Source organism: Pagrus major, chromosome 1 (genome assembly GCF_040436345.1).
Source record: "Pagrus major chromosome 1, Pma_NU_1.0".
Taxonomy (NCBI): Eukaryota; Metazoa; Chordata; class Actinopteri; order Spariformes; family Sparidae; genus Pagrus; species Pagrus major.
The window spans coordinates 34,351,886-34,377,621 of record NC_133215.1 but is presented as its reverse complement, the minus strand read 5'-3'; the positions used below and the strand labels follow the sequence as shown (position 1 = coordinate 34,377,621).

Genomic DNA, 25,736 nt, shown 5'->3' with positions numbered 1-25,736 from the left:
TGGAGCATTTTTTTGATCAGAATGATCAAGCACCTGTTGGGCTAATCCATTGCAAATACATGGACGAGGGTGCTTATGGGAGGGAGAATGGCAGCGTGTCTATTTTGGCCCGCACAGGCATTGTCTCAGGCTGGAAATGTTTTTGATTAGGGAATAGCTGCAAAGCAGGTTAGCTAATGCTGTGCATGGGGAGGTGGATAGAGGCAGAGGCTGGCTTAGTGGCTTTGCTAGCCTGAGCAGACGGAACGTGCCAGGGGTTTGAGCCAGTGTTGGAGCGGGGTGGTGGCAGGGAGGGGGAGGGTGGTTTGGGGGATTTACTCTGTCTCACGCACACAATCTATCTCACAGGGCTTATCTTTATCCATAGTCTCTGGAGGCGGTTTCATCTGATGTAGGCAAAGCTAACGAGAGTGCTGGAACTAGGAAGAAAAAATGAAGAGAGATCCTAGAGTGATATTAATGTGAGGTGAGAGAGATGGGATGAGAGGAGAGGAGAGGAGAGGAGAGGAAAGGAAAGGAAAGGAAAGGAAAGGAAAGGAAAGGAAAGGAAAGGAAAGGAAAGGAAAGGAAAGGAAAGGAAAGGAAACTGGGGATCAGCTATGAAGGCAGAGGTTAGAGATGGATATCCAGGGAGATTTCTCTAGGAACAGATAAAGCTGGGAGACAACATGGGTGAGGCGAGTGAGTGACAGAGATATAAAGCAGCTATGAGAAAGAGAGAGAGAGCAGGGGATCGTAGAAGAGAGAGATGGAGTCAGAAGGGTCTTTGTGCTAGATGTTTGGGATGTTCTTTATTCCCTGGCATGGGCCCAATCCCCGCTCCCTGATCGGGCTGGGCAGCTTTGAACCCGGGGCTTTTGGAAAGAGCAGCAGGCTCCCAGGGCGACACATGGCCATAACAAAGAGCCAGGCAAAATGCCCGCTAAGTCACAAAAGCCCTATCCCTTAGGTCATCGGCAGAATGCAGCATGTGCCGCCCCTTCTCTGCCAATCAGCATGCCAGGACCTCAGTGTTAATAACCTCCATCATAAGGTTCTTATAATAAAGCCCCCCTGCTTTATTCCTGTGCTCAAGCACGGAGGAAGGCTGATATTAGGCTAATTATTTATGACTGGGTGAAGAGTGACACGCTCAACACATGCAGGTCCGCCCTTTGCTTATTTCTAAAACTGGTTCAACTGTGAAAGCTGCACTAATTCAGTTTTAAATCAACAATGGATAGGGTGAAACGTGTAATGTGAAATCTGTTGTTTACAGTGTTGAAAACACACAGGATTAAAAATGTAAAATCTTAGCTCACATAGAAAGATTAAAGATAAAGATAATTATGAAAGATTTAGCTAATTTTTAAGTTTTTTGCCATGTCATCTTTATAAGGTTATGATGTGTCAATGATGTGTTTAGAACTTGTTGTGCTGTACCCAAAAGAATCCCGATTGAAAATACTGTAAAACATTATTTTATTGATTTTATGCCAACTTGGGTTACATTTTAATATCTTTAGTAAGGATCGACCTATTACTAGTACTCAACTTAGTAATCATGTTTGCTGGACCTCATAGAAGTACACTAGTTTTGGTGAGATTTTGTTGAAAATATGCAATTTCTCAGAGGTCACAGCAATTTCTTGAATTTGCTTATTTTAGATTAACAGTCTGAAGATTGTCACGTCGAAGAAGCTAGAAGCAGCAAATGTTTGGTGTTTTTTTTTGCTTGATGAATGACTGGAACAATTGATTTGATTACCAAAATAGTCACTGATTAATTATTTCGCGATTGACTAATCAATTAGTCAACTAATCATTGCAACTCTATTCTAAATATCTTTATTTGAATCTATAACCCAAAGTAAGTGTGACAGAAATATAACCATCAAGAAGTCAAAGTTTAAACAGGAACTTCAGGATCATCTGCCTGCTTGTGTTTTTATTGATACTGTGCCAGTTTACTGTTATTATTATTATTATTATTTGTCTTATGCCGCGACTCAAATTGCCATGAGCTGGAATGAGCTAGAAACACCAAACTTGGCACAGTATTGGAAATGATGTCATTACTCAACATATAATGAGCAAAATCTGGCATAATGTGGCACTATAATTAACAAAACAAAATTTGATTATGGAAACATTTGCCAAAGAAACACAGTGAGTCCAAGTGACTAGAAATTTGATACACAAGTCCAGGTGAAGGTGCCGCCATGTTGGATTTGTGCTACTTAGCAGAAGGTCAAAAACCAAAGCAAAGTAGGCTTGATCCCGGCAAATAGCTGCTTGCGGCTATATTTCTTTTATTGATGACCCAAGTTGTTATAAACTGGAATGATCCTTTTAATGGGAGCATGATCACAGCACATGGCTGACACAGCTGTCTTATTTTTTAATCTTATTTCTGATCAGTCACCCTGACGGTCATTCACTTGCTTGAACTGTGTCATAAAGGAACATTCATAAACCTCATGACTTGTTGTCATTCTCTCTCGGTCTAAAAGTGTATAAGCAGGGCGCAGTTTCTGTGGTATCGACTCCCCTGGCGATGCTTGAGACAGCGAGTTGTGTTCGACAGCAAATGATCTTCAATAAATATCCTGCTTTGAATGCCCCTGGGTAAAATAACTCCTTTTGAATACAGTGAAGGCACACAGAATTGAGGAAAAACAGGAAACTCCACATAAAACTTGATGAGTTACCTCTAGTTTACCCCCATTCAAAGTTATCTGTTGAATTTCTCATGACTGATAAGAGTTCAAAATTGAATTATTTTCTTTCTCCTTGAAAAGAAATATAGTGTGTTGGATTGTTCAGCCAAGGTACAGTAACTTAAAACTGATACTGAATGCCAACTTACACAAATCCAGTTCATTCTTCTTGGCCTTTTGAACTCTTTGACCAACAGCCATCATATATTCTATGCAGCACACTGAAGCCAAGAAACACAACATGCTAAATTTGCGTTGCTTGATGTCTAGAGATCTTCACGACATTAAACCACCACATTTGCTAATTAAGTACGAAAAAGTCAGATTTACAGCAGCTTTTCTGCTCTGTGTGTTTTTGTTGGAGAGCGTGTGTGAAGCATGAGGATTTGTAAGTGCTGCTATTAGCTGGGTGGGGGAGTCCTGCCAAGTCAAACAACAGTGCCAGTCAAGTGCGCACAATAATCAAACCATCATTTCACTGAAAGTAATCAGTTTCTCCCAGAAGTATGGGGACCCTGGTCCCTCTCTCTCTGAGCTGGACGACACAACAAACGGTCCTAATAGACTTCTTTCATTACAGATGACTTCATATTAGGAGACCTAGGAGTGGAGCCAGAGTATAACAAGACAGCCAAAGCAAAGTCAGTGACCACAAGTGTAAAAACAGAAGTTCTGACTTGTTTAATTTTTTAAAACCTGCTGTATTTCATTAATCATACAAGTGCCATAGGCAACTGGGCATAGGCATATTTTTACATCAGATTCTGTGAACTAATGATTTATTTCCAACAAACCAGAGGTGATTGTGTAGAGACAAACCAAGACTGTTTTGGTTAGTTTAATTTGCTGAGTCTTGTTTGAATGAAGTGTCTTTTATGATGAGTTAAGGAGGCAATTTAGCTCATCTTAGTTCAGTTAACAAGAGAAACTTGAATTCAGAATGTGTAGGGTTGTACTCTTCTCTTTGGTAAGGGAATAGATGTAACAGTATTTCCTTACTTGAAATTTGTGAACTTATTTTCCTCATTTATTACACTAAAAGCTAAGAGAAAGCATGTAGGCAACTGGCATATATTTCCTAAAACTCACCTCTTGTAGTACAAAGTGGTGATGATACAGGATGAGCTCGGCAAGCATTCTAACTTTAGTAGACATCTCTGCAACACAGTGCATAGATGTCTTTGACATAATGTCAACGCTGTTGTTCCTTCAAATTCCCCCTTTTATTTATTTTTTTTAATAAGGCCCCTTTAAACTGGACTTCATTTCACCTCAGAAACATTTGTTGACATCAGGATTCAATGCATTCAGCACTGCCGGACAAGGCCTGAATCGTACTTAATCATAATTTCCTATACCTGTAAAATCAGTGAACAGAAACATCTACACACATGTAGGTGTAGAAGCCGCTCCCACCAATCCAGCCGGAAAGCTACATGAGAACACATGAGGGATGCCATTTCTGTCAGAGATGCAATTCCTCACTTTAGACTTACGAACGCTGACATGTTTTGAAAGGTTCAAACAGGACGACCCCGGCTCACGACACGCCGTCAGACAAAAGCTAGCTCCTCTGACACGTCTTGTAAAGGATGTAAACAAAGAATCAGGCCGGCCGCGCCTTCATCCATCAAACCTTCACACATTGTTTTACTCTCACTGAAGAGTTTCCAGGATTAGTTTTCCTTTCACCTAGCCCACATCTGTCATCTTTACACAACAGCACATTGCTACAATCAATGGTGATTCGTCCTGCAAAACAAACCATGAGTGGTTACATAAAACAGAGAAGGAGATTGTGGTTTCATATACACAGAACGCAGCACAGCACACAAACACAAAGCTTTGAGTGTCTGATTATGCTTGAGAAAAACCTGCATCATATTTTTCAATGGAAAAAGACCGAAATGGCCATTTCAAGTCTTCCTCTCATTACTACTGCTGCTCTGCCATTCATCTTGAGTGACAGAAAATGCTGCTCCTTCCTGATGGCGTAATGGGACCGCATTCTCAAAAGCTACCATGTAATTCAATCCATCCACTGAGGACAATCTCTCAAAACACATCAGAAGTCAGAACCTCTTTAGTGTTTCCACCAAAGAGTATAAATGTAGTTTTCCTGGTGAAATACTGAGACAGCCTTTCTTCCAGGACACTATGTTTTGTATGAACTAAATTAACTGCTCTGCTTCTTTGTGGTGACAGCTAGATTGGCCAACTCCTCCTCTGAGTCAGCCTGGTTGAGAGGTGTTAGCAGCCTCCAGGCTTTGCAATCAGACTTTATTCTCCTGTCCTTCAGGGAAGTCCCACAGAGGGCCCCTCTTGATTAAAGCTCCACAGTGACTGACTCATACAATCTGAGTCCTGCTGGCTTCACAACAGCTGGAATTGCTCAGTTACTCAGCCTCCTTTCTGATGTCAAGTAAAGTTCTGCTGGGTGTGTGTGTGTGTGTGTATGTGTGTGTACATATGAGAGTGACAGCTAACCTTAGGAACCAGGACATGGGTATATATTAAACAACCTTTTTGGGCTTGTTGGATTTCAAGCCTATGGGGACAGCTTCAGCCTGCCCCAAAGGTTATCCTGCCAAACCTCTGCAATATTGTATTTGCCCAAGTCAAGGCCAGATGCAGTCAATCACCTGCTACCTCAGGCGCCAAGCAGCATGTGACACTTTTTTTTTGTAGCAGCAGAAGCATGAAAATATGGATGAGTTGAAATAGACTTGATGCATTTGTTAATGGAGTCACTGTGAATGTTACTGCATTTTTCAGCCTCTGCTTCATTAGCATGTTGGAAGGTGGGAGGGGGAAGTCTTAAATTACTGTCATCATGCTCATGGAGGTGTGAAACCACTAAATCAGCCCTGCCCCCATTGTTTCTGTCATGTATGATGTATACCCCTGGTGATCCCTGTGGGGCGAATTATCACATGCCTTATTATGACTTCTGTTTCAATCTTTCTACATCAAAGATGTTCCAAACGTAACCTGGGGTCATCCTGGCAAACCGACAGCGAACTGCCACCTGACTCCAGAGCTTCTCCTACCTCTAAGGAGCAATTAAGTGCTGTTCACTTAATTGTTTTGGTTTTCCTACTCACAAATTTACTCTTTTGTTTAACACATCTTCAAATCTTAGCGACTAATTAGGTGGATTGTCAGCATCTCCCAAAATGACATATATCACCATTCCCAAAACGACATGACCATTGCAGCCTATCAGCAACACATGTACCAAACCTTCTTCGTACAGTCGCAGTTTGGTTAGGTTTGGGCAACTAAACTACTTGATTAGGTTTAGGTGCTAAAACTACTTGGTTAGATTTAGGAAAACATTGTGGTTTGGGTTAAAATAACTAAGTTACTTTTGTAACTAATGTTATATTAGTAACTTACGTTATGTTATTTACGTGATGTAACTTACATAAGTAAGTTATAGCAACTTACCACATTGGACTCAAACAGTTGTGGCCTGTATCAAAGGCCTTTGATACAGGCCATACAGTTTGTTTAGGAAAGCATCTTGGTTTGGGTAAAAATAACTGCGTTACTCTGTTACTGTAACATACCTGAGTAACTTAGGTTACGTTTAGTATGTGACGTAACTTCACTACATTAGTAAGTTAAAAGAAATCATCATTAACTTCTGATTTCACACTGGACACAAATAATTGCCTCCTGAATCAATGTCCCGACTGTCTATCCCCGACCTCCTCCCTGTGCAAATAAGCAAGGTCACCATATCAACTTCAATGGTCAGTGTTACAGGTTACAAGGTCTTTTTAAAACACGATAATATGAAACTATTGGCTATTTTATCAGTATTGGCTATGAGAATCAGGTAGGTATCAGTTGACAGAAAATCCATATCCTGCATCCCTATGAAGTCTTTAGTAAAGGACTAAAGGGGATATAATTATATTTTCTGTGGACAGCCGGAGGTGGAAACACTGACTGGTAGAATAACTACCTATGAGCTCCTATGACAAGACCCGCCTTCCACTTGTCAAACCATTAGTCATGATAAAGCAAAGCACCCAGCTAAGTTTTCATGAAAAAACCTCCTCCAAATATATCCTGACAGTGAGTACAGCGAATACAGAGGAGCCATTAAATAAAATGGATGACATGAAATGAGCAACATAACGCAACAGCTGGAAGGAGAGGCATATGAAGATAGGTAGAATGGCTGATTTGAATTGGCAGTGAAAACTGCTTTTGAAGGTGTGTGCATGTTTGTGTGTGCCAGTGTTTGTGTGTAGCACTCTCCCTGCTGAATAGAGACACTAGGGACACTACCAGAGGCCCCCTGCATATTTACATTACGAGAGGGCTACATACACAAGCTGAACAAAATGTCTTTGAATAAGAAACTTAATCCACCATAGAATTTTAATTCCATCTTTATGTTGCAAGGATTATAGTATTTCAATGGGGCCACAATGAATAATCTCACTCTTTGCTGAAAAGCGCTGAAATGGAGAGAATATAAATGTTATTGATCCTAGAAGGGAAATGTGGTCATCACAGTAGCAAAGAATAGAGATGTTGGCTGGAGAGAATTGGATATTTTAAGTGAGAATGTGATAAAGGATCTAAATTGAAGTAAAAAGTGGCTTAAAGATAATATGTTGTAACAAAACCTTTCTCAGCACAAAAATGTGTTCTAAGATGGCTATTTAGGTATCGGAAGACTAAAATAATAAAAAGGAATAAAGAAGGTGCTATATTTTTACCACTTCTCTTGCTATATCTTCTGTTGCCTCCCACACTGCAGGTTTAATTGAGAATTGGACACTGAAATAAACCAACAGCTCCTCAAATGCCAGATAAAATAAGGAGTTAAAGCCACAGAAAGGCCTCAGATGTGAAAGCCCAAGGGCTTATCTGCAGATAGGCAAAGGTTCATGGAGCGTTGCGTACAGAAACATGATGCACAGAGCTGACACAGTTGGCCATTCAGCGTCACAAAGGGCCGTGTCTAGTCTGGATGATGTATTTCTATCTCATTTTTCTGTAGTGTTCCACCCCTCTGAACAGGCCCGTTTGTGGGGGCAGATGTCAGTCAGTCGGCTGCCTGAGGAACAGGAGTACTGCTCTGTTGGAAGCCTGGCATCTGGCCCGAATGTTAAAAGACAGTAGAAATGACTTAAATAGGGCTAAGGAGAAGCCCGGTTTTTGATTGAATTGGTGCTTGGAGCAGTGTTTCAAAGGGGTCGGACATCCATCGGAAAAATGCATTACAGAGACTTCAATCAGGGCAAACCTTAGGGTGCTAAGCTCGGCTAGTGGGCCTCTGCTATGTGAAATTGAACCATTTTCTGCATGTACCATTATCTGATAATGTTGTTTTTTCCATCTGCAAACAGCAGACTGTGTTGAGTTTTGAACCCTAAGGGTCATCAAAGGGAGCACAGAGAGAAAAAAGAAAATATGGCTCCTCTCATACTCAAGACACTACATATCCACCCCAGCAGCCTGGAGATACCACTGTCAATCAACACAGTGCACAATTACAATCAAATGTGCTATCTATGGGACATGTGACCCCTGTTCTATTTTTACAGCAGCCGAAGGGATGACAGCACTGACTCTCTAGGGAAAAGAAATGAGTATGCATTCTATGCATCAAAGCCTCAGCCGTACTATCCTGTGTTATGCCTTTGTGGCATGTATGTTAAGCCACCTAGCATACCTTGACAATACACAGCAGCGTGGCTTTTATTAGCCCGCTACTTTTGTGTAAACATGTGGGTCAAACATTGGTCAGACATAGATAGCCTCTGTTCATTGTTATTCCATTACTTCATGGAAGGCTTTACTGTAAACAAAGACAGGAGTGGTAACCTCTAGAAAGGACCTGTTTACAGTAAACATGAAGACACAAGGAAAACTGCTTTGCCAACTGTAGAAGTGTGGAAAGTAAAAGCACCAAAATCTGAGGTAATCCAAAAATACCTGAACATCTCATGGCTTTTGAAAACCACATTAAAGAAAAAATAGTAACGACATGAGTGGTAAGAAAAAAAAAAGATCACAGTTGTCGGCCTTGGATATCGGCCGAGTACCGATCTGCTACCAGTGCATGTTAAAAAAATAAAAAATAAAAAAAAGTACTCACCCTCCTATTTAAAAAAAAAAAAAAAAAAAAATCTTTTAACAGCTGCTCGCCGCTCTAAAAACATTACTTACAAGGGGTAGCACAGTGCAACTTCTTTTGTTGGCTTTTAGAACAGCAAAGAAGAATTGATTTCTGGTGTGTAACGTTAAGCAGAGCTAACGGAGCTAACTGGGAAGTAGCAGGGCATTTCCGATACTGGTATCGGAATCGGAACAACTCCGATTATGATTAAAATAAACAAAGACATTCCCAACAAATATGGTTTTCACATAAAATCATTCCAAATGTTTCTCTCTCAGTCTGACTGAAACGGACTTAAGGAGTGCAAAGTTATATCCATAGAGCTAAGACAGCCACATTTATGGGAAACATGTCAAAGTTTAAATACAATGAAATTATAGTTAATACAGTCTGCTAAACTGCATTGCTTGAATAATGACTGGGGGCTAAACTTAACAGTGCTGCTGGCTTAACTCTGTATGAAAAAGCAGCTGAAGGAGTATGCATAATGGCTGGGAGCAAAGCAAAGTATGAATGAGTAAATACAAGTTGAAAAGAGTAGTTGGAAAAGTAGGAAAGGGGTGAGGGATTGAAAGAATAGTTTAAGCTGGGAGTTAAACTGCATTGCTGGCTTTATGAAGAAGCAGCTGAAAGAGTATGAATTGATGGAAAAGTGGTAAAGAGTATGGTTTATTATAAATAAGTAAGTATGAATGAAAAGATAAGGCTTGAACAATGCTGGGAAAGCTGAAAATGTCTAAGAGTGTGCATGCATGAGTGTGTGTGTGTGTGTGTGTGTGAGAGAGAGAGAGAGAGTCCCAAGTGTTGTGAACATTTTAAAGTTTAAAGGGAGTTTATGTAAGCAACATCAACATATTCAGAATGTCTGATATGATATGTTGTAGTATTGTTTTTGTTGTTTGGTTAAATAATGTATTTTGTTATTCATGTGAAACAGCGTCTGTCTTGGGACGCAAGACAAATTTCAAATGAAGATTCTGACAATAAATGGAAATCAGATCAAAGATAAGTGGCTTTGAAGGTTTTTTGTACCTGACTTCAATTGTAACTAAGCTTCAAAGAAAACTGAATAATTTGTAAGTTATATTTTATAAATGTAATACGTTTTAATGGGATTTGAAAGTAGAATAACACCCCAAATGTATGAAAGATGTGGAACATTTGAAGATTTGTGCATAGAAGAACATATGTTGTGAGTGCTTCCAGAATTCACACCAATTACATTAGGGCCCCCCCAGGGTTTTGGTCTCTGGGGCAATTGCCTGCTTTGCATGGTTGGTGATTCAGTTGTGCATCTTATGCTTCTTCAACCATCTTACCTAGCAGCTGCACTCCGCGGGTCAGACCGTAAACATCAATGAGGGCCCAGAGGGGCTCAGCTGTGCGGACTCCACTGAAGAACAGCATGGGACTGGACTCGTTAATGCGGTAGAAGACTCTGCCCTTCTTATCGACCCAAAAGGCGATAATGTTGCCCTCGTTGGCAAATTCTTCAGGCAGGGCCTTTGCCCAGAAGCCACTCTGGGACACCAGGTCGGGGCAGGCATACTTGGGCAGGTTGTCTGGGTTTATCCTCGCGGGGTCTTTGGAGGTGAAGCCCAGGCGTAGCGCCCCACTCCAGCAGCACTGCTTTTTAGTAACCTGGGGGAGAAGAGAGTCAAATGTGGTTTTCTTGGTATTTTTTTTTTTTTAAATAATTGATTAATAGTGCAGACTGACACATGGCATGACACTGAACCCCAAACTCTCAACTTCTATATTATTTAATTATTTGATATAGAAATGCAAGACCATTATTTGACTTAACATGGTTTTCATTCCAATGCAGACAGTGTAGTTGAGACGTCATCAAGGAACTCCACATTTTAAGTGTCAACCTAATGTAAAAGCAGTACAACAGTAAAGTAAGAAAGTTTAAAACCTCCCAGACTTTTAAGAGCTCAAGTGCTCCACTCTGACATACAATACCTTGAGGCGGACTTGCTCATACAGGGCTATGGGCCTGTTGCAGAAGGTGATGGCGTTGCAGAAACTGGCCTGCCTCTTGACTGTTTTCTGGGCAAGGTCCATGACGATTTGGGATCCCTTAGCGTTTGGATGGAAGAGAAGTGGGCTGATGGGATGGGGCCCACCAATAGTGCCACACTGGATAGGCAGGCACCTCTTGGGTTTGTGGTGACATCGATGTGATGTGGATGGGAAAGGGCTGCCAAGGGAGTCTGAGGCAGAGACAGACAAAGCACAGACAGATAAGCATTATTGTGAAACAAAAATGTCCAAATTAGGGGCAGGAGGTTAGGTTTAGTCTCTTTAATAAGTGCCTGTGTCTGTTTTTGTTTCAAACCTGATGAACTGTTCTGCATCAGAGAACATAACATCAGATATTACCGCACACTCATTGTTTTTTATATGGGCTCTTGACTACTATGGAGTAATAAGCTAATGAGCCATTATCACATTGGGTCCTGCAGGTTGAAAAGCAAATCTCTATGCAGATTAAGATTGCAAAATCCAAGCCCCACCCCCCTAAATTCAGCAGAGGTGCTCACATTTCAGCTAGAGTTCCCTGGCTCTACTCAGTGATGCTGGAAACATTTCAGTACCAAGCATGTGGCCACCTGTCTGTGGGAAAAATAAATTATAGACCAATCAACATAAAAAAAAAAAAATGTCTATAATTGAAAGTGTCAAAGAAGAATTATAGTTAATATTCAGTTTATGGTGCTTTGGACTCTATACCCACTGTCATATTCACAGAGGACTGTTTGACAAACAGATGAAAGCTAACACAGTGGCAGCAGCAGTTGTCCTGTGGAGTCCTGATAAGACTATCCGAAAATACAGCTCGCTTTGTGTTCTCTCTCTTTCTTTGTTTCCCTCTTCTCCCTCTCATCTTTGTTTATCTAGTAATGGCCCTTCCAGTTTTTCACCCTGTAAGCGTGTCTACCGTTCAATCTGGCCCCAACCTAATAGCCTCGTTGAGGCCTTTTGTCTTGGGCAGAGCCACAGGAGAGCAGTTGTTGAATGTGGTGCACATGGTCCCAGGCAGATTGAGCTGAATGCATTACCAGGCTCTGAAGAGACGCAGCTGCTGTACGGAAAGACTGGCTATGTGTGAATTCATGTTCCTTAGCAACCCCTCGTATCTAAAGGTCTTGATCAGTGCACTCTTTCACTTTGTGGCTATCAGCTGGGATACAACAGATGCCTTTTGTTTACTCAGACACGACAAAATGATATTTATAGTCTCCGATTCCAGCTTTTTGAAATTCAGCTTGTGTGCGCTTTTCTGAGAATCCATTCAATCAAATGAGAGTATCAGTTTACAGAGCAAAACAAATATCTTACTTTACTCATGTAATGCTGATAGATCTTTTTAAATCCTCTATTTTACCAAATATCTTGACTGACAACACATCCTTAAAGACTCAAAAGATTTCCAGGTATTTGTATTTTGCTGAGGAATTTCGACCTTTCCTGCTATCCAAGTTAAAATGCACAGGAAGAGGAGCAGTGTGGTTTGTAGGCTTGATTCCGTTACACTTACAGTAAAAACACTCTCATCACTCTCAACCCTTATTTCCAGCAGCAGCAGGAAGGTGTTTTGAGCAAAAGAAAAAAAAAAGGTCCAACAAACCAACCGTACGCTACCTGACCAGCACCAAATGCCAGACAAAGTTAGCCACTTGCAGTTGAAAACAGTGGAGCATTTAGCAGCTAAAGAGCTCGATAATTCCTTAAGGAGTTGTTGGAGAGCAAAACAGAGCTAAAAGAAGAGAGGATACTGGACTTACTTAACCGAGTGGACAAAAACATACATACATTCAAAATGTTGAGGTGGAGGAGAAAATGATTGGTGTAACATAAACAGATATCTGAAAGTAGCCCTTGAAGCAGTTCAGTATACGTGATGAAATTGGTCGCATGATTCTTGCAATACTTAGTAGTCATAGTCACTTTGGATAAAAGCATGAGCTTAAGAAATGTAATGTGTTGATATCCTTTGAAGTCCTACCTCAGAGGGAAGTACTAGACGTAGATAAGTTGCAATTATTGTTTGGCGTCCCCCTACAATATCCGTACGACTACTCCAACAGTAGTGGCAAACTTTGACTTTGAAAAAAGCTGAAAATGAAATACATAAGTCTCTACTTCAAGAAGACTTCTCCTGTCTGAGACCACTTACCATAGATTCTCTCTGAACTTCTGAACATCTGAAATGGTTAAGTTAAGTTCAGTTCTTGATTGATTATGCTGGCTAGTGCAGTAATGTCAGTGTATTAAATAGTACTTCATTACTTGAAATTTGGCAGATGGTAAGATGTTTGCTCTGTTTCTCTATTATCTATTCTGACTATTGTGACAACCGCTGTCTAATATCTAAAATCTTAGAATAATGTTATGATCGCCATCCATATAAAGTACCAGCATCAGTAACTGGGGGCCACTGCCCAACATCATCAATACAACTACCCACGCATCTGCTGTCACTGTCAGTAGACACTGAGTTGCCACCACAGTAATGATGGCACACTAGAAGGCAGAACACACAAATCAGTTGCCGTGTTCATCTATTGTCTATCTGAACATGGCCTTGTATGTGACAGCAAAATATGAGTTCAGGCTTGTATTCACTTTGTAGACATTTGAGCAAAATATTTTTTTTAAGACTGGAATTTTTTTTTTCACATAGCAGTTTTACTTTTTAAGATTCAGTATTTACTCTTAAATCCCATGTTGCAGTTTTAAGTTATTATGCAGACCAAAGCAGCCTCTAGCCAAACGGCTGGTCTCAGTCCTCCAATTACCTCAGCAAAACAAATCCTAGAGTATGCTCATGTCCACACAAACCCGAGATGCGAACCCCTGATGTAAAAGGCTTGAAAATGACTCTTGTTAACATCATTCTGACAGCTGCCTCTTATAAGCCTGTTTGTGCACACAGCTTTATGCGTGTGTTATCTAGGAAAAAGCAGCTTTAACAGCCTCACAGGAGCCATTTTGCCAAAGGTCAAGGTTGTCTTATTATGAAGACGGAAAATGAAAAGCTTGTATTCCTCTGCCCCAGAGTGTAGAGGTCTTTATCCCCTTAATAACAACACACACACAAGACAGCTACAACCTCTCATCACAATACACATGCTCGTGTGTGGCTAATACCTGTCATACACCAATGAACATCTCTGTGGCACAGTAAGCTAATCTCTCTCTCAGCAGTTCAATTTGGCTGGTGACAGCGAATGAGAGGTGAGCTGTGTGTGTGTGTTCTTGTGTGTTTATCAGTGTATGCTTTTTATCTAGAGTTGTGTAGTCGTTACTCACCATCAGCTAAGTGCTTTACCATCCAAATAGAATTTGATAGGTGGGAGAAAACTAGTCAAATATTTGCTCAGTATTTGGCCAGCAGATGACTTCCAGGAAACAACTGTTCTCCAAGTTATATGTTCTCACAAGGTAGAAGTTGTATTATATGAAATTAAGTAAAAATAATTAATTATTGATATTTTTTAAATGTGTGGCAAAATAAATTTGAATGCACTGTGATATTTACAGGGTGTGGTGAACTTTAAAAGAACATTGAACAACATATGGAGGGTAATCTAAACCTTCTCTCACTGTTGTCCTAAGCAGGACACCCTGTCAATGTGTCTCCAAGGTATACTGAAACAAACCTTGGCCAGTACTTGCAGATACCACTGGCAAAGATCTCCACCATTATGCCTAATGTTGTGAAGAGCAGATCTGAGGGAGGACCTGGCTGAGGAGCAGCAGGATGGAGGAGAAGCTTAACACTATTAGAGCCTGTAAGTAGGGGTCGACTGATTATCGGCCCAGGCGATTATCGGCTCCCATATCCGGCATTTTGCAGATTATCTGTATCTGCGTTTTATTTTTTCAATTGCTGCAAAGAATGAATTAATCTTAAAGTGCACTATTTTGGCTCTGCTGGAGCCTCTACCTCTCTGTCTGTATTCACCTCTGTGGTCTCACTCGATGTCCCGCCCAAAACACTATCTGATTGATTACATGTCACACAAGTAATAGCCAAGCAACACTGAAGGCTCGTTGCCACTGACATGGCAGAGAAAGGGGGGAAGCTTCGGTCGGCTGGACATCAAACACCACAATCCTATGATATGTTTCTGTTGTGACAGGCATGCCAAATTTCCCAGTTACACCACCGAAAATGCCCAAATAATGAACTTTGTTGTAACATTAGTGATAACGTTAGCCTGTCTAAAGCCTGTCTCAAAGAGTCAGCTCGCCATTATGAGGTGGTGTTTTTACATGTTACGATAATAACGTATGCTAATGTCCAGTCTCTTGGAGCTAATTTGAATGCATAAGCAAACATCAACAAGTGCATGTGCTGGTCCATTATTTAGCCTGTTGACTAGCAAAAGAATGATAACATTATTTCTTGCAGGATATTGTTGTTAGAGACTTAAGACATAATGAAACTGCATCTAAGGTCTCTGTCAATCCTAGTGGTAAAATAATATAGTACATTAACTTGAGTAGGCTACTGTACAACTTTGAGGTACCTGAATGGTACTTGAGAGTATTTGCATTTTCTGGTACTTTATACTTCCACTCTGCTACATTATTGAGACAAATATTGTACTTTTAACTCCACTACATTTATTTTATAACGTTAGTTACGAGTTACTTAGCTGTTTCAGATTATTAATATAAAATGAAAATCAACCAATACATAGATGTACTAGCATATGAGATCTCCCATAACCAGTTAAAGTGATGAACACATGAAAGTGCACTTTTATGTTTTGGAACAAAATTACAAACTATAAGTTCTATTTTACTAAAACATATGCTTAAATGCATTTCAGCTAAGCTTTGTGTTGATGTTTGTGGTATATCAAATTCAAAATTTTGACATCAAGATTACTATTTTTACTGAAAATGCATATTGGCTCTAAATATCGGTTATCAGTCTCCTTGACTGCTAATAATCAGTATCGTTATCTGCCCTGAAAATTCCATATCTGTCAACCCCTAATTTAAAGGACTGAGTTCAGGTGTGAGCTCTTTCAACCACCTGTGGTAGAATCCTGGGCTCCCTACTGGCAACAAGTGTCTGTCTGAGAGAAAATATATCAAACCAGCTTCAATTGCCAGTTTCCATTGTCCTACAACCTGTTTGAGTCTACAGGAAACCTCAACAGAAGTGCATCCTCTGAGTATTTCATTGTGCCTGACCGCATATTCATAGTGTTTCTCATATTTCCTGGAAATCAGCCTACCCTCCTATATAGCTGTTCAAGTGTTTTTCACCTAATATTACCACCAAGTGAACAGAATGAGTTCATAATGTAGCATTCAGTCACAACAGAACACACACAAACACAGCCTTTGTGGAGCTGTGATAGTCTCTCAGGCCGTTTTCACACAGAATCAGCAGCCTTTTTATTCAAGTGAGAGTGGTGTTTTTAGGCAGCAGCGGAAAAGTGAAAAAAGTTGAAACAGAATCCATTTTGGATAATGTAATGGCATCCCTCGCATCCTGGTTGGTCATAGCAAGTAAATGTTTTTTTTAATCTGTCCATGTGGACAAACAATCACTGGTAGGTCCAACGTGGTAGTAGCATAGAAATCAGCTTGTCCTCATCAGAATAACGCTGTCATAGGTCATCAATGAAATCAGGTTATGACAAACTATATTTAGGTTACTTGTTAGATGGTGGAGAAGGTTGGGGATGGATGGTCACGCTAAACAAAAACAGGGTTTTCATTCAGGAGATCACTGTTCAGGTCCAGTGTGGTTAGTTGTTTCAACTTATTAATGCAGCTAATTTTAATCACATACATAACGTTACTTAAGTTACTTATGTCATGTTGGTAAGTTGCATAAGTAATGTAGTTATTTGAACCCAATCCACAATTTTTTCCTAAACCTAACCAATCTAACCAAACTGTGACCTTGCAACAAAGGTCCAGTACACCTGTCCCTGGTACACTACAATTGTCATGTTGTTTTGGGAACACTGATATATGTCGTTGAGAGTTGTTGTCAGTGTCAATTTATCTATTCAGTCATTTTAGTATGGCGTTGTGTAGATAGAAACATTGCAGCTTCTCCTTTGTAGCTAAATGATGGTTGGCAAACTTCTCTACCGCTACCTTCTAGATCAGTGTTTGAGGGGTGGGGTTAAAGTTCATAAAACTCTACATCACTCGAGGTCTGAATCTTCACTGTCCTCACGATTCGATTCGATTATGATTCAGCTGTCAATGATTCGAATGCAAAACGATTTCAAGATGCATCTCAGTGTATGACATTCTCAATGATCTATATTACCGCACATGACTACTTTTTCATCATTTAAATTCCCCTTTTATTCAGAAAGTCCTTCCAATAATCAGACTACGGCATTCTACAAAATAAAAGCTCCATCTTTTCAAGACATAAACATTATAAAAACAAACATTTATCCATCTGCTGTGCCTTACATGTTTGTTGTGATCTACAATAATACTGTTTTCACATAGCAGCTTTAAGATAAGGGATTTATTGACTCTGCTGCACACACCTCTCTAAGAGTTGGGCGGTAAAGTTAACAGAGCCTCCTCAGGTCTTGGCCGATTAGCTGGGCTTGCTGTTACAGTTATTATTTATGGCTGTAGATGTTAGCTTCAGGTGGAAATGGCTAATGTGATTAGTAATTGTTGTGAGGCAGAAGTCACGCTCAGCGTAGGTCTCGTCCAGTTCATGCTTTCCAGCAAGTTCATAAAATCCGACATTTGGCCTGTGATGTCCATTTTAAATAATACTCTGATCATAAGAGGTAGATAATGATCTCTGCCTCCCTCTGACATGCCTCCTACATAAGTAATGTTAGCCTAATGTCCGTTTTCAATTCAAAGCATGAGAGCAATGTCGCAACGTAACTTTATTGTCCAGCTGAGGCCAGACAATCAAAATCAACATATGCTGCAGACTCTTGGTTATGCTTTGTCTCTGCATCGATGCAGAATCTTCCACATCCGCATCACGATGCGCCTTATAATCGAGACATTTCCACACCTCCATACATCACACAAATGGGTCATGGAATGACACTCGCACACTAATCACTGCAACTCCGGATTCTGAATACAGCCTTACCTTAATGTTTAAGCCATTTGGGAAAAAGCCATCATGGAGACTGGTGTTGGGTGTAACATAAAATAACTTTGCATTTGAAACCTACAATTGTATAGCCATTTGTGTACATTTTTGCCAATGTACTGTTGTAATTTAGATCCATCACCAAAAATGATCTGTTAAGTAAACTTATTTTGCATTATTTTAATGTCATGTGATGACTTTTATGCTCTAACACTCATTTTGTTCTCTTGGAATAACTAAAATCATCAGCTTGGGAACGATCAAACCACAAGTATCCTCTTTTACAAAGACTATCAGTTTAAAATGTTACTGTTGCTGCTCAAGTTCTTTATTTGATGTTGTTCTCCATGGATCTCTTGACAGTGTCGTTAACAACACCAGCAACAAGCCTGGAGGGCGATGACAAACAACATCTTAATGATGTTTACATAGCTGTGTCTGGAAGATGTATCCAATCCCACTGACTCATGACAAAATGGCATTTCAGTGTGATGAAATACCAACTGTGAAATGAATCACGCATTAATAGCGACACACATTATCATTTAGATTTAAATGCTTTAAAATACAGCTCAGGCAAGATGGTTTTACGTGCTTTCTGCACTAGCAGATGCTCACAGCTTATGTATGGTGCCTTTTACGGTGTAGTTCACAGGGTATTACATTTCCTGTTCTTACTGATCTCCAAAGTTCACTGTATGTGCTTTTATACATGTGTGACAGATGCTTCACACATACAGGCCAAGTGTGTGAAACACAATAGGCTGCGTGTGTCTCAATGACAGGGAGTCTATGACTGAGGCAGTGATAGTAACTGTACCTGTAGCTGCTATTCTACCTGGGGGCACTCATTACAGAGTCATCACTCATTATGTTGGTGGTAACCCAAGGGCTACACATGCTGCTAGGCAACGTCATGACAAATCTATTGGTTCAGTGTTGATGCACTGATAGATGACTCGTGCCCATGGTAAGGTTGCATGTTGGGGGGTTTCCATGATGACACCAGTCAGAGCAGCATCAGGTGATCCTGTAATTTTAAACTATGTGCTGCTTTTCTGCCTTGTATTAGCCTATATTACAATATCTTAAAAAATACACTGACCTGCCATTTTGTTTTTATTCATCCTGACATTGTCCTCATGTTAGACAATTTTACCTGGTTTCTAGCTGCAGATTGGTTTTTCAAAGACATTTTCATGATCTCACAGATGCCTACTTTTTGTCCAGAGGGATGTTTGCCCAGAACAAACCAAAATTCAAGTCCAATATTTCATCAAATCACATTGCTCTTTGTTGGAACGTACATTAGGTCTGTTGCACAGACCGCCTCAGTAGCTGGCAGAGTCTGTGAAATCACTGGATTTAAATGATGGTTTCATCAGGCAAAAATGTTTAAAAAGCATTTTCCTGATCTTCCAGGAGAATACCTTTGTAGATAAACCAACTAACTTAACTTTTACCCTGATATTAATGTAGAAAGTGACTGAAGAACAAAGTAATGTATAGAGTGCCATTACTGAAATGTTTTTTAACGACAGCAGGATTTAAAGATATGTAGGATTTCTGCATTGAAATGTCTTAAAAACCCTTCTATATGTGTTGTTGAGAAATATACTCAGGGTAAATTAAACAATGTGTTTTATTTGTTATTATTATTTATTTTTTGGGGCAGCAATAGCTCAGTCCGTAGGGACTTGGCTTGGGAACTCGAAGGTGGCCGGCTCAAGTCCCACTCGGACCAAAAATAGTATGATGTGGACTAGTAATGGAGAATGCTATTTCGCATCCTGGGCATTGCCGAGGTGCCCTTGAGCAAGGCACCGACCCCTAACACTGCTCGTTGGGCGCCATGCATGTGGCAGCCCCCTCACTCATCTCCTCTATACATTGTGTGTGTACCTGTGTGTAATGTGAGTGAAAATAATTTCCCTTGTGGGATTACAATAGTACAACTAGACAATTTCCCGTTGGGAAATCGCGAGAGTGGGATGTGCTGTGCTGCATGTCTGTGTGTGTCTGTCTCTGTGTGTGTTTGTGTCGTCTGCCTGCCTGCCTGCCTGTCTCTGTGTGTGTTTGTGTCGTCTGCCTGCCTGCCTGTCTGTCTGTCTGTGTGTGTCTGTCTCTGTGTGTGTCTGTCATCTGTCTGTGTGTGTCTGTCATCTGTGTGTCTGCCTGTCTGTGTGTGCATATGTGTCTGTCATCTGTGTGTCTGTCTGTGTGTGTGTCATCTGTCTGTCTGTCTGTCTGTCTCTGTGTGTGTCTGTCGTCTGTCTGTCTCTGTGTGTGTCTGTCGTCTGTCTGTCTCTGTGTGAGTTCCTGGCTTGAATGAATGAAAAGATAATCATTAAGTATAGTTGAAATGTTGAGATACTGTGTGTGTGTGTGTGTGTGTGCATGTGTCTGTCATCTGTGTGTCTGTATGTGTGTGTGCATGTGTGTCATCTGTCTGTGTGTGTGTCTGTGTGTGTCTGTCTGTGTGCATGGGTGTGTTTGTCGTCTGTCTGTCTGTGTGTTTGTCTGTCGTCTGTCTGTCTGTGTGTGTGTGTGTCTGTCATCTATCTGTCTGTGTGTGTGTGTGTGTGCATATGTGTGTCTGTTTGTGTGCATGTGTCTGTCTGTGTGTTCATGTGTGTGTGTATGTGTGTGCATATGTGTCTGTCATCTGTGTGTGTGTCTGTGTGTGTCTGTCTGTGTGCATGGGTGTGTCTGTGTGTGTGTGTGTCTGTCTGTGTGCATGGGTGTGTTTGTCGTCTGTCTGTCTGTTTGTCGTCTGCCTGTCTCTGTGTGTGTGTGTGTCTGTGTGTGTGTGTGTTATCTGTCTGTCTGTCTCTGTGTGTGTGTCTGTGTGTGTCTGTGTGTGTCTGTCTGTGAGCATGGGTGTGTTTGTCGTCTGTCTGTTTGTCGTCTCCCTGTCTGTGTGTGTGTTATCTGTGTGTCTGTCTCTGTGTTTGTCTGTCATCTGTCTGTGTGTGTCTGTCATCTGTGTGTCTGCCTGTCTGTGTGTCATCTGTCTGTCTGTCTGTCTGTCTGTCTGTCTCTGTGTGTGTCTGTCGTCTGTCTGTCTCTGTGTGTGTCTGTCGTCTGTCTGTCTCTGTGTGAGTTCCTGGCTTGAATGAATGAAAAGATAATCATTAAGTATAGTTGAAATGTTGAGATACTGTGTGTGTGTGTGCATGTGTGTCATCTGTCTGTGTGTGTGTCTGTGTGTGTCTGTCTGTGTGCATGGGTGTGTTTGTCGTCTGTCTGTCTGTTTGTCGTCTGCCTGTCTGTGTGTGTGTGTGTGTGTCTGTGTGTGTGTGTGTTATCTGTCTGTCTGTCTCTGTGTGTGTGTGTGTGTGTCTGTCTGTCTGTGAGCATGGGTGTGTTTGTCGTCTGTCTGTTTGTCGTCTCCCTGTCTGTGCGTGTGTTATCTGTCTGTCTGTCTCTGTGTTTGTCTGTCATCTGTCTGTGTGTGTGTGTGTGTGTGTGTGTGTGCGTGCCTGTGTGTGTGTGTGTGCGTGCCTGTGTGAGTCTGTTTGTGTTTTGAAAATCCCATTCACTCTGTCTGTGGGCCCAGTTGAGCTGGGTTGCCACGGTGATGGTTGTCCAGCAGCCTGTGAGCACAGCTGACAGCTGATTTGAGAGTGAATTCTGCTCACATGTAGGACGTGAAAAGAGGGCTATATCTTCAAAACCAAACATGATATCGGCAAAATTTCTTCACCATCAAGCCAGAAAGGCCTTAAAGAACACAGCCAGAATTTTTTGTGGTCCTAGCTTCTAAAATGTGGTAATAAGAGCGAGTTAAAAACAGGTGCAGTTTGGAAAATCCTGAAAAATCCTCCTCCCGATTAACATTGGAGTAAATGGAGCAGTTGACAGCTACTCTTGTCGGTCAGAGGCAGATAAAGGAAAAACCGTAAATCCCACAGAAAAAGTTGACACATTGTGAGAAAGAAGACAAGTGTGGCTACATTTTGGTGAAAAAATTACTGTCCTACTGTGAAATTTGTGGCTGTAGTCATCAGAGAAAGACAAAAGTTGTGAGAGTTTTTCTGAGTCTCCCCCCACTCTGTCAGCAGGCTCTGCACGAACATTCCGCAATACACACCCATTATAAACTCCAGATTTCTTCCAAAATTTCTCACCGCTCACCAAGGGTCATAGGTCAAAAACGAAACATCGTGCGAAAAAACTTCAAATACAACTTACATAGACAAGACCCGTGGCTACGTTTTAAAGTTCGAATGGAGTTTCTAGGTGAATGTGGGGCAGAGCGGGAGATGTTTGAAGGAGGTGGAAGATTTGCGAGGTTTTTTTTTCCTCCTCCCATTCATTCCTTATGGGAAATTTTCCTTAGTTTTTCGCGTCTTACGACGCGAAAAATTAACTTTTGGAAGATAAAAATAATAGCACCCATCCCCCGATCGAGGCGCATTTTTTGGTATATTTTTTGTTTGTGTGCGCTCAAAGCTGCGGGGTGAGTTAGGTGCCGAAAAACAGGGAGGAAGAATAATAAAAAAGAGGCGCGGGGAATAACAGTAGTGGGCTGTGCTTCGCACAGCCCACTATGGACACCTATAGCTTTGCTATAGAGGTGTCCATAGTGGGCTGTGCGAGCACATCCCACTAATTAAATTTGGTCTCCTGTCGCTATTACTTTTTGGAGAGTCAGAGAGTGAGGAAGGAAATCGGCGGAGGAGACTAAATGTACCATGAATAAACCTTTGAAACATTACCTCGTCAATGGACATTTATGCTTTAGTCACATCAGATAGATTTTCATCGGCAATAATGGTTGTTTACTCAAAGACAGCGACTCCCATGTTCCCTTGCTGCTTGGCAACATCATTAAACTATGTCTGGTTTTGATTGAGAGACCACCTGTGCAGCTGTGTTGTTGCACACCTGTTACCATTTTTGTAGTAATTTCCTGTTGCTACATTTCTGTAGCTGTAGCTAGCTCTATTGCTAGCTATTTTATGAAGATGATGTTCCCATTCTTAATCATGCCTACTAAGACCAGATTGCATCATGTCAATAAGCATGACATAATATCTATTTGAATCACTGAACAATTAAGAGATGGTTGTTGGTGGCGATTCAGCGGTCTGATTTCAACACCAGGAACTAGTTGTTCCCTCTAATGCACGGCTGTAATTACAAATACTAAAAATAGCTGATTTATCAGTCATTTAGTCCATAAAATGTCAAAAGTGCCTTAATAGTGAAAACATTCATTCACAGTTTCCCGAAGGCAATGTCTTCCAATTGCTTGTTTTGATTGACCTACAGCAAAAAACCAAAAGGTATTCAACTAACAATGAAAGAAAACCTCACACTTGCTACAAACAACAAATGAGTGACTTAAATAGGGATGCAATGATTCATCAATTAATCTATTGAAAGTCTCTTTTTGCTCGTGTGTTAGTCATTTTTCATGGTTTTTTGATGTTTTATAGACCACACGATTAATGAGGAATATAACTGGCAGATAAATCAATAATGAGAATAACAGATAGTTGCAGCCCTGGACTGTAATGTTTAATCAATTGTCTTTTAATTTTCTGTTTCCTAACCATAACTGCAATGCTCTACTATCTGACCTCTAATTTTAACTCTACTTCAGCTCATCTAACCTAATTGTCCCTAGAGTTGGGTGATGGCTACCAACTGGGCATATGGCAATTTCCACAAACATTGTAATAGACGATGACAGTGTTGCTGGGGGGCGGGGGTTGGGACTGCTTTTTTTGTGCTCTCTGCTGGGGGGCCTTTTGAATGGCAATGTTACAATGGCACAGGGATCTGTAGTCAGCCATTGGCAATGGGTGATCGCATCATCTATCCCAACCCTAAATGTACCCTATGGGAGACCTTAACATAAAACATAATACATTTATGAAACATATTAAAACATATGTTCATGAGCACTAGAAATATACCAATCTTTACATTTTAAAGGAATATATCTATCATATTTCCAACCCTTTGCTTATCTACTGTAGAGACACTATCAATAATTCACACCGTGATGACCTGACAATGAAAGGTGAGACAGCGGAGATGATGAAGTCTGGATGACGTTATCCACTATGGCCCACTAGTCTTTCCGCTGTTACCACATTCTCTTCACTAGCGGGATTACTAGTGATCAATAAGTAATAATATTGCAAGGCCTCATACAATGGAGCACAATGTAATCCAATGAGGCTTCTTTGGCAGTGAAAAAGAGCAGGCTGGTGGAGAGGCGTAATTATATGCAGGATGTATTGACTGAAAGCAGGCAAGATGCTATTCAGTACTGGCTGGAAGGCATTATGTGGGCGCTGCCTTGAAGGTGACCTGTCGTGAGGATGAGGATGAAAGGGCTGCAGACACACACACACACACACACACACACACACACACACACACACACAATTTTGCACGCTTGCTGGACAGACAGCAAGGTTACGGTTGCTGGGGATCTACCCCCTGTGTGTTGATAAAGGTGACAGCATGAGAACACGCTGCCTTAAGTCAGAAGTAGTACCACCTGACCCTGAGACATATGTTTCTGTCACTCCGTAGCAACTGTCCAGGCCTGATTAAAGCTCTGTCTTTTTAGCTCTTGCTGCAATACACAGAAAGAAAGTAAAAGAAAAAGAAAGATGAAGAAGAAAATGGAATTATTTTCAATGGTGGCTTGCATGCTGTATTCACAATCCATTGCCCTTATTTGGCATTCAATATCCCATGACATTACTGAGATCTCATCTGATTCTGAAGTTAAGAAACTTTACTTTGTTATATGGCATTTCTTCAGCTCAGTCTCCGCTCTGCATTCGGATACTGAATCCAATTCACGTCTAATGCAGCCAGACGCTCCATCGAATCAGCCTGTGCAGCCTCAGACACTGGCCCACTTTCAGTCAATCGGGAGCACAGAAGTGGAGCTCCCACACACTCGGCAGACTCAATTATGCAACCAACTCAGCAAACGCTGTTTGGATGTGCTCTGGTGCTTCACACCTGAGAACAACAGCCTGCAGTGGTGCAACTTTAGAAAGCATAATCTGTTACCCCGTGAGTCGCACCTTTCTCATATCTACATGTTCAAATTTAGTTCTTTGCCACCTACATTTACCAAAATCACAAGCATGGAGATAAACATGACGAGGAGGGTTCGGATATGATTTTCTGGCATCTTACATTTTGGTCTTTCAGTTCCAGTAAGAGGCAGCAGAAGCAAACACTTTCTATCAATGGCTGTGGATCACCATAGCAACTTGTCCTTTAATATTAAATTCTGTTTAACTAATATCTTCTTCCCATTGGAATTAACACTTGTAAACATAACTGTAAGTTAATAGTGATTATTAGACAGCTTTATTGAATATTCTTATCAGTCTATTATGGCAGTCAGCAGCCATGTTGTTCATCAATACCCTGCTGTTGCAACGGATGTTTCCAGTAATATAACTCATCAGTGAGAAATCAGGTCAGTTTGGTTTGTCTGATAATCAGGTCAATTAGTAGTAGCGGTGTCACGATTCGCCAAATCCTCAATTACGATTTGATTTTTGTTTTTAAGGTCACGATTCGATTCTCGATCTTTTTTTCTTTGAGCACAGATGGCTATGCCATTTTTAGACTAGTCTAGTCTCGGATCACTGGTTTCATGCCATGGTAACTCATTTAATTTTTTTATTCTTATTTCAAAAGACGGTCTACATGGTGTCATGAGTGATATAATCTCCATAAATCATTTGCAATGTACCACACTAATGCCTTATTG

The 25,736-nt window shown here is 40.9% G+C and overlaps 1 protein-coding gene across 1 annotated transcript in view; it reads right to left on the bottom strand.

The window, feature by feature from the left end:
- Positions 1 to 25,736, bottom strand: part of neurl1aa (neuralized E3 ubiquitin protein ligase 1Aa) — a 79,772-nt gene that overhangs the window by 24,817 nt on the left and 29,219 nt on the right. Inside the window, exons 2-3 of the mRNA XM_073477687.1 lie at positions 10,813 to 11,063; positions 10,164 to 10,485 (exon numbers count right to left, since the gene is read on the bottom strand). Of these exons, the coding sequence (XP_073333788.1) occupies positions 10,164 to 10,485; positions 10,813 to 11,063 (573 nt within the window). The remainder of the gene's footprint in view (positions 1 to 10,163; positions 10,486 to 10,812; positions 11,064 to 25,736) is intronic.